Genomic DNA, 10,300 nt, shown 5'->3' with positions numbered 1-10,300 from the left:
TAAGAGCATCAGGTGTGCTAGGAGAGAGGTCGTTGGTTTGTTCGCTGAGCGCTACGCACCATTACGCGCCCCAATAACGCGCTCTAATGTCACCGCATTTGGTGATAAAACTTTTGCAATCAAATAGCCCAGCTCAGTGAACAAGTCGACGATCAAACTTCACTGCCCCGTGCTAGCAACATTTTCTCCATTGAAAAACAGGCTAAATGGCATGAATAACGGTCATACCGTGGCGTTCGGAGCAAATGCACTGAAGGTTCAAGCTTGGAAAAGTGGGGATTAGAATGAAACAGGTTAAACTAGTAGCGCCTGGTGAATTCCGAGAGGCGATTGATAACATCATTGTTCCATAGAAATAATTTAACATGGAATGACAGCTAGCCAAACCATCCCACGAAAGGTAGAGTTTTTGTTGACTGCCCAAGGACAGAAGACCTGGCTGAAGTTAACAATCTTTCATTTACCTACGCGACTTGCCTTTTCTAGTGACTGTTTGCTGTTTGCATGACTGAAATGACTGAGGTGTTTTAGTGGCCTGGCTTTCCCAAACCGGACACAATATCCGGTACCTGCACTAACCGCAGCTGTGGCTGCTCGGTGGCTTGTCACGCTGCAAGTCCGGTGGCATGCGCGTGGAAATCCTGGCGTGGTGAACGGGTACGCCTTGCAGCACCCTGTTACTTTAAAATACGGGGCGTTCATATAACGGCCACCCCTACAGTAGAACGGGTGTATCGCCCACTGTCGGTAGTTGTTTAATTCAGGGAAACCATAAAAGCGCATTGTTGTTGTCTGGTTGTTGATGGATTTGGCCTGCCTCGTCTGTCATTGTCCCTTCTTTTGCTATCGGAAAATACATGTGATTGGAGTGTTCTGAATGTACTGTGCAATGCCAAATGCCAACATCCAGATGGAAGGAGTTGCCACCATTTTCTTGGTTGTGTTGCACCAACATAAGTCCACTTCATCAACCGGACATGATAAATACGTTATTCTCCATTGTTCTCTGAAGCGATTATATGCATATTGTTGTATGCGCGCTATGGAGGCACCAGCGGACAGCGATTCTCCGGAGGCAGGTGTTCATGACGTTTCTGTGAATGGAAAACAGAAACAGAGCTCATGAGCCGAAGCCCGGTAAGCAAGGTTGTACATCACCAATAATTACATATAAATCAATCGAATGAAGTTTCTGTGGATGGGAAACAGAAAGAGAGCTCATTAGCCGAAGCTAAGTGAGCAAAGTTTTACATTACGAATGCTTGCATATAAATCGGCCAAACTGACAGACACCTTATATTACAACATAGAGTATAAAGACCTTATAATTACCTAAACGTCGGTAGTCACGGATAGCGCCCAATGGCTGTTTTTTGCCATGCGTCATCTGTTTATTGGAGCTGACAGCAGTGACTGGGCAAATGATGACCCCGACTCTCACTCTCCTGTTAAGCTGACGTAGTGGATTCCAGTTAAATCACGGTTCCTATCCATTGTCTTGGAAGGTGTAGCCCGACCGCTTACTATTTGCCTGCTGCCTCTGTTTACACTAACGCGCCATGTGCACAACGGCGACCCTTCTATTTGGTTTTGTTTTTAAGCTAGAAACTACCGCCACGTAATTTCACCACGTGATAGCCTGCACCAATAAATCCAACGGCCAGCTCCCTGCTAGCTACCGTGGCGGCTAATCCTTTACCTTCCCAAAATTAAGCGCCTACTCTTGCCCAGATAGCACTCGGTTTCTGGGTAAGCCAACAAAATCCACACTTCCCTGAGTTTATTCAGATTGCTGTCATCCTCTTTTAGATTCTTCCGACGGGAAACCATTTTATCTGATGCTTTCTGGCACACGACAGAGGCTACTGCTCACATTTTATCCCTTCATCATTCCCAATCTTCCCAAGCACCGCACTGTATTCCAAGGGCCTCGAGGACTCTGCATTGACCTCCTCCTCATCTTACCCTGGTCCAGCCTCCATGGAATTATGTATTATCGGTCTGATTGTGGCCACCGTGACGACCTTTGTGGGGCTCTCCATGAACCAAATTATGGCAGTGCAATGATGGCATGGTAATGCCATAACAGGTTTGATGACATTCACGCAACTTTCAGGACGTACATTTTACGATGACTTCTCACCCACTCGTTTTCGTACATTCAACCGCGAACAAGCTCTATATCTAACCGCAGGCGTCTCCGGGTTGCGTTCATTCTAATCTGTTGAACCTCCCTTTCGGATGTAAACACCTCGCTGACTTCTGTTCTGTGCTCCTCACAAAGTCATTCGTTTTCTCTGCACCAACTCGCTCCTCCGCTGAACTTCTACACCCGAATCCGATCTAACTGCGACACTGTGTCAATGTACATAGTGACTCTGAGATTTTGGTTACCATTTAACAATAATAATACTGTTTATTCACAACTAGTTGGTGTCGTACTGTCAGGCATGACCACACAATTAGTGTCAGAATGATACACAACTAGGAGTTTGGCGGACACAGACTTGTGCAGACTTCGTCGCGCCTAAACCGCCATGGGAAATGAAAAGCAATTATAAGTTTATTTTATTTTAAGGGAGCAAATCGGGCTGAGACAACTTAGGTCGTCAGGATTTCGAAGTGGCTTACAAAGGCAGTATGGGGAAGGGCAAAAAGGGGGTATACTGCCTGGTACGTGGTAAGAAATATTCAAATTGTTTGAAAAGAATAAGCAGAACAAATAATCTGGTGCAGAAGCAGGACTGCCGCGGTCTGGCAGGTTAATTTCAACTGAAATCTAAAACCACGGATGAGGCCTTTTAGGGTTTGGACTGTTGGGCTTATGGCCAGGGTTAGAGAACGCATACGTGGGGATGAGGAGGTTGATGAACCACTACTACACAGTGAACCAAAAGTATCTATCTGCGGGCGCAAGTCATTGGCAGAAACTAGCCATACATTCTTCAAAACTAGTGCAAGTTGTCCGCAAATAATGAATGTATCTACAACAACGATCAATCGACAGAGCCATTCCGAGGGGCCAAAACCGATGCGGTAATCGTCCAGTGGAGGAGAAAATAAGGCACAAAATAAGTCGCAGGACCACCAGGCTCGAATATTTCTACTCCACGTGAACAAGATATGGTTAAACAAGCTCCGAAAACAATAAAAGCTAGAAACCACATTCAACGGATCAATAGTAAGGGATTCAGGCTTTGCCCCGAAAACAATATTAAACTGGTTGTTTGCGTACCGTGAAGCATTATCACAATTTTACAGTCAGAAGTATAGTTTGTTTTCACTTGGGATTGAGCAGAATGCGACAATGTCATAAACAATGGGTACTAACCAGTGCAGAATTGAAGATGGCGGGCGAAAACCGAACAAGGGACGGAAAAATAAGAGGCATCCGGCCTGACACATGGCTAGAAAAGTGTAAATTTTGGGAAATAAGGAACCAAAACAATGGAACTGGTAAAGAAGCAGAGTCAGCGCAACCCAGCTGGTCAGCTTCAACTCAAACCTAAAATCATCGCTGAGGCCTCGTGGCCCTGGCTTGTTCGGCCCATCGCCAGGGCCACAAAAAGCGTAAGTGGGAACGATGAATTTTTAGGATTAGAAGTGCATATAAACATTGTCAGGATTTTCAGGGTCATGGTGTACGTTGAAACTGTAGGGACCCGCTGGTGTCACTGTTGCAGTGGAGTCGGGTGCAAACGTCTCTTCGGAGATAGTTGGCGGGAAAACACAAACCGGAACGCGAACTGCACAGAAAGTCATTGACGTTGTAGAAAGCACAAACCGAAAGTCAACCAAAATGGCTAAGTTCAAACGGAAGGTCCAACATATTAGAACGAACGCGCCCCGGAGGCGGCTTGGGCCAAGTAAAGAATTTGTTCGTATTCGCAGTTAATAGAACGAGTGGGCGGGACGTTACGGTCGAGAGTGGGAAGGTATTAGTTGCGGGAGTGCCATCAAAAAGGGTGTTCCAGTGCCTTGTAATAATCGGCCTGACATACTTCGGTTTTCATACACCCTAATAACGGACGTCATTTTTGAGTTGAATCGGTTAACACGTGGAATCCTTTGAGCAGCGAGATTTTTCAGATCGGCCGAGGAAATTTATGGAGGTAGAACGAAACCGATGCAAGATCACAGGTATATTTTCAGCTGAGGAATTTCGTTTATGCAGGCCATGGGCTAGATGGAGTGGATAACAGCCAAAAAGAGCATCCAAACCAGGCATTTCGGATGGTCAAAGCCTGGGAAGACGAGGGAATGTGCTGAGATTATTAATGACTGGTTAGTATGAGGAGTAACTAGGTAGGATAATGTGCATTAATAGAGAGAGAAAACGTACCGTTTACTACAATTAGTGCGACGAAAACAAGTGATCGAATGGGACAAGATAGGAGTAGATTTGTACTTAACAGAATAGCGATCTAGCAGAGGTTGATTTTGCTAGTATATTATAATATGGGACGAGAGATTCAGAGCATACCGGCATAAGCGTACTAGGCAGGAAGCCTCCCGTTATACCCTTATTCGTATCGTTTTTGCCCACCACTTTCAAAACTTGAAGTTCTTATGTTGTTTCATCTGGTATGTTCCCTATAAGAAATGGAAAGCCCGTCTTATTTTGGTCCCCACCCATGCCGCCCCATGTCACCACGTAAACTTTGGATAATGCCCACGGTTTATCTGTTCCTTTTCCACGAAGTTCTTAGTAACCATAAACCTCACCAGCCATGTTCTCATTCTGATTTTAAAATCTGAAGGCTTGTTACCCAGTAGTTGGTAATGAACATTGTTATTATTATCAACCAAGGGAAGCCTCTTCATGGGGGTACCATGCTGAGCTGCGGCAGGTATTACTAACATAAATTAGGCGCCCAAATTAGACTTTCATTACGCACAAACAAATTTTAAACAAAGTTGTACCTGTGTGAGGAAAATGTGTGGTCTCTACCAAATACTCCAAGATCCTAAAATAATGTAAAAGTTCCCATCTTTGAAATAGTTTTCATAGAAATTTGGGTGTGCGTATACGGGTTGGCGTTGAAAATATCCCTCCAGAAAAAATGTGCGTAAGTTTTCGAACATTGAGTGGCACACGGATGGCTTTGCGCAGCATACCTAGCTGTATAACTTCATGACATTTCATGCAGCTCCCAGTATTTAATTTCGTATTTTAAATCAAGCCTTCGCAATTCGCCATTTTTGTACAAAATGCACACAAATACGACACAAGCATCAGTGAATCGTGAAGACCGAACCTGATCTCAATGCCATGAAAGGTGAAAAACATGAGTTTCAAACATCTCTCGGGAATCTTAGGAGGAGCATCCATCAAGTAAGACGAGTCCTGTATGGTCAATGAGAGTTGGCCTCCCGGAATACCGGGACTGGATGATCAGGCATGCACTTCATCAAGCAGCACCGCAAACGTGAAGCTCCCATTACCACAGACGTGGGTTGCGATAGCTTCCCTAGTGGCAGTGAATAACTGCCAACGAATTTTCGGTTTTGCCTGCAGAATTGTTTTACTGTCAGTTTATTATTCACTCCGAAGGCAGGGTCGCTCGGATACTATTCATAGCTACCAGCTGCCTGTGGACAATCTGACATGTCTTACTGAGCGCACGACTTCGACGAACTCAAGTGCAGAGCAACTGAGTCAGGGTTACGACACACTGCCACAATGGTGCACTTAGGCCTTGCGCTTGGGTCCTCAATTCATTACCTTCTGCTTTTCGACCACTGCAGACACTGATTAAACTTTTCCCGGTTAATAAAGATTCCGCAATGCTCAACACGTGGGAGCAGAAATCAAGTCCACACCATTTCACAGGAGTCACGGTATGGATTTTGACGTGGGGCTCCTGAAAACGTCTCGAGCGCCGATTGCTGCAACTGAGTCGTCATACCTACGGCTACTCGCTTTCGAATGAGCCATAACTTACAATGTTTTCAAACCTTCATTCACCGTTGCGACATTGTTACATCTTTGGCAATGCGGCCGCATTACTTTCCTACTCCTGCCGTGAATTCAGCGGGTATTTGTGCGCTAATTCTCGCTTGCCTTACATAAATGTGAAATTCATAGAGAATAGTGAATCGTACATTCGTTCAATATAGTGCCGTTTCTTTCTCTCTAAAACTCAGCTATTGATCGTTTTGTTATCCCAAGGGATGAGAAAGAAATTTCTTCTTGGTGTCCACCTCCTGGAGAGACGAACAGCACCGTTTGGTTGTACCAGTATATCAAGCACTTTTTTAATTTTAAATGCGATTTGCAGCCTTAAAATTTCGATAGTAATGAGAAACCTAGGAACTCTAACTGCTCTAACGTTAGGTACCTTTCCAAGCTGTTGATTCATTCATTGAAAAACGGATCACTCTTTTACTTTTGATCACAGGGGTAAATATTAATCAAAACACCTGTTGTATGGGCGTAAGCTAGCGCTCTTCTCCAAGATAAGCCGTTGCTCATTTTTCATTTCGAGGCTTTTGTAGATCGAAGCGCCCATTCTGAACGACGGGCGCAGTTTGCACACCCATTCATACGACGATTAACTAAAGCGATTTGCGGCAACTAAGGCTTCATGATTCCGCAGTTTAGGGGTGCGGTCTACGAATTTGTAAACCCTTCTAAGGCGGCACACATTCAGGACCGACGTGTGTCAAAAATCAACAAAATTGATCCAGTAACTTGGGAACCGATATATTATTGCCAATGTATCCTGCCTTAAACCCCTTGGGGAAGCTAGGCCTAAAATAACGTAATTTAAGACGAAGTAAAGTCCCGATAGCTCGACCCTCGTCAAGCAAGTTCATATCATTTCCGTGTCACAGGTGATACATTTCCTCGAAAGCAGTGTGGCCTCCGCAATCCGGGAGGAAATAACTTTCTTGGCCAGGCAACAGAACCCGAGCGAAATTCCTGATCTATGGCTAGCCTAATTTCCAGAAATGCAGCTAGCGATGTGTTACACCAGAAAACGCCATTAAATACTCGCGCTTCCCTCTTTTTCGTCATCGCTACATTGTTTTCCGGTGCCCTGTGAAATAAATGCAACTCACCCTATTCAATCCATTTGGGCGTTGTCCAAGAATACCTCTCCAGCTGATTAAAACGCATCGTATTTCTGATTCAAAACCTTGTGTGATTCACCTTTAGCTGTCACTCAAGCAATTTTCGCCGGTAGATGCCTTCTGAATCCACGAAGCCTGCTTGTCAGACCTCTAACAGGTCGCAACCAGTGAAAAATTTGCACTATCAGTGATTATACTCATTTTCGCACTCATCAAGTTGATGCTGAATATTCCACGGGCCACGTTACTCGCTTCTGCCAAATGAGCGCTCGGCGCCGCCCAGTCAGTACTCAAACAGACGACCTACTTGAATACTCGGCGTTTATGTGATATCTGTCACCACTTACGTAGGCTGAGCCAAGACCGTGCTCTGGCCCACAGACTTTAGTTACTCACCAAAGCGACGGAAGTGAAAGCCACCCAAGAACAACACTGCAAAGGGAGACATTTCTTAGAAAAAATTATTCACCTCGGTAGCGTGTTACGTTTGCCACGCTAAGTGAGAAACAGGCCGTTGTGTGTAAAAAAGGGCCTGAATTCTGCGGTGAGCAAAATGGTGATAAAGACGGAAGAAATAACCCTCATCTTTGAACGTGTCACATAATCTTTCGCGTATAGAGAAGCTGCGTGTACAGTTGGTGACACCTTTTTAAGTTCCAGCAGCCAGGAGCTCCACACAGTAAACCAACGGGGCAAAGGGCGTTAAACGCCGTAAAAGACGCGGACAGTAATGCGATCACAAAGGCGGATGAGAATGAGCCCACTGCTATCATTAACATTGGTGACCATGTACAGAAATTTTCCGACGGATTCACGAATTGACACACAGAATCGAGGCTCTCAACCAGGTTTTCCGAGTTGGTTTTGTTCTTTTCGTTCACTTGAAAGGCACAAGCGAAAGAAGGGTGTTGCATTGCTGTTTAAGTTTTCAGAGCTATCAAGTAGAGTTGCTAGCTCAAGGAATAACATAAGGTGTCCAATGGTGCTTTAAACTGGGACCTGCAGGATGTGTGGATAACCTTCATAGCCAACAAGCTTCTCACCGTTGACTCAGCAAACACGGCGGGGACATGGTGAGTGGATTTTCAATTCAGAGCTCACACGTTCATTAGGCTGATTTTTCTCATTTCGAGGAGTTGGTGCATCCACGCTGCCGATGCTCCCAATAAGACTATGTTCAAAGCATCAATATGCATTATTTATGTGAGTCAGAAGCCTCGAACATGTGTACCAATCCACGAATCCGCGAGTCTATGGACTGTTGATGTGCCTGACTTGGCCTTGAGGCTGCCGCGCGGTTTCCAAATGGGGTCGTAGCAATGTCCCGTTGTTGTTTCTTTGCATTGTGTGCCGTAGCATGAGTTGTCAGTCGTTCTCAAGAAACATAGGACCTGCTCTCATTGCATGGTTCCTCTTGTTATCGCTCACATCCCTGTATTTGTTCTTTATGTAAGCTTTTGCTCACACAATATTTGGTTCTCGCAGATGTTGGGATTTTAGCAGGCAAACCAGCTATGCGTTGATAGCAGTGCATTCCTTACTGATATTTTACGTTGTCAGTACATTCGGGAGGGCAACGTTTATGGATCCAGGCTATCTGCCGATTGGTACCCAGTGTTAGTTCTGTGTATCACTTTTGACAGGCGTACCGGGCGAGAAAATGACGACGATTGAGAAAGGAGCAGCCCGTACTGTCATGTACAAATCAGTAGAAATTAACGGAATTGCCACCCGGTTGAAGTGGTGTGTAACTTGTGAGATTTACCGTCCACCAAGGTGTTCTCACTGCTCAATTTGTAAACATTGTATTGACGTGGGTATTTTATATTGCTTGAATTCACTCCTCACTCTAGACGTTCGATCACCATTGTCCTTGGTTGAACAACTGTATTGGGAGAAGAAACTATCGGTACTTCTTTGCCTTTCTCCTTTCTTTGACTCTGCATATGGTGACGACGTTCGGGGTATCTGTTTCGTTCGTCCTTATGCGAGCCGACAGATTGTCTACGTATCCGGTCATCATTGCGTATCCTTTTACCGTCTTCTGTTGTTGTATTTCATGTTCACTTCATGTCGCAGATATGCTTAGATAGGTAGGCTTACTGGAGCGACTTGCTGCAGTTGGTATGTCCCGGTTTTATCTGGAGGAATGACTCACGGGATCCTTGGGACAGTCTAGGGAATATCATAGTTGATTTTACTCTTTCCACAATGAGTCCACGCTGATGTGGCTGTTGAACAGTACTGAAATTTATGCAATTATCTACGGTTTCCTGTTGCCTTATTGTCTTCTACTTCCTGGCCCTAACGACCTACCTACTCTTTTCAAGAATGGTGGTGGATTCCTCAGCCGGTGCTTGTCTAGCCTATTTGGGTCTATCTGGGAGAAGGAGGCCGTCCCAGAAAACTGGGGTGAATCGATAGTCGTGCCCACTTTCAAAAATGGTACTCGCAGTGAATGTGATAACCACAGAGGTATTTGTTTGGCGCCTGTTGTGTCAAGGCTTCTGGCGTCACTGATTCTTCATTGTCTTACGGTGGCACGCGAAACCTTGACTCGTGAGAATCAAATAGGGCGAGATGGACCAAGTGGTTATAACACGAATTTACTGACTGGAAGGTCCGTGTTTTGAATCCGACCTCTGCCTCTCGACTTCCCCTGTCTAGGCTTGGGCAACCTGGCAGTATCACAGCCCTCGCGCTTCCTTCGTGTGGCATTGCAGCTAGGCACCGAAAGGGTGCTACAGCTGAATGGTTGGTGTAGAGGCTGCGTTGATCACACCTTCATGCTCCGTCAGGTGTTAGAGCAACGCCACAGGTACAGACGACCCACAATCGTGGTATTTTTTTACTTCAAGGGTGCGTTTGATTCTGTTGGTTGATCAGTACTTTTAACTACACTTGCTCTACAGGGTATGCCCCAGAAGTTTGTAAACATAATCCGACCCCTATATATACTTCAGGGCGGGTTAGGGTGTATGGTGAGCTCTCCAAAAGCTTCCCTACAAAAAGTGGTGTCAGACTAAGATGTCCACTCTCCCCATTCCTGTTCAACTTCGTCATCGATGAAATAATGAGGCGAACACTGGACGGTTTCCAAAACCCCGGTGTTCAAATTGTTGCTGGCGAGAGCCTTGCCGATCTGGAGTACGCAGATGACATCGCCCTCATCTTTGAAGACCATAGCGAAGCACGAGCCCTGTTGAATAAACTGACCGCCATC

At 45.4% G+C, this 10,300-nt stretch overlaps 1 protein-coding gene across 1 annotated transcript in view; it reads left to right on the top strand.

The window, feature by feature from the left end:
- Positions 1-8,434: 8,434 nt before the first annotated feature.
- Positions 8,435-10,300, top strand: part of T265_13138 (hypothetical protein) — a gene marked incomplete at both ends in the record, with an annotated part of 31,466 nt that continues 29,600 nt past the window's right edge. The window contains 3 exon segments of the mRNA XM_009167389.1: positions 8,435-8,526; positions 8,563-8,693; positions 8,721-9,103. Coding sequence (XP_009165653.1) covers positions 8,435-8,526; positions 8,563-8,693; positions 8,721-9,103 — 606 coding nt within the window.

Source organism: Opisthorchis viverrini (assembly GCF_000715545.1).
Source record: "Opisthorchis viverrini unplaced genomic scaffold opera_v5_39, whole genome shotgun sequence".
Classification (NCBI taxonomy): Eukaryota; Metazoa; Platyhelminthes; class Trematoda; order Opisthorchiida; family Opisthorchiidae; genus Opisthorchis; species Opisthorchis viverrini.
Note: the sequence above shows the minus strand (reverse complement) of the source record. Positions and strands in the feature narration are given on the sequence as shown.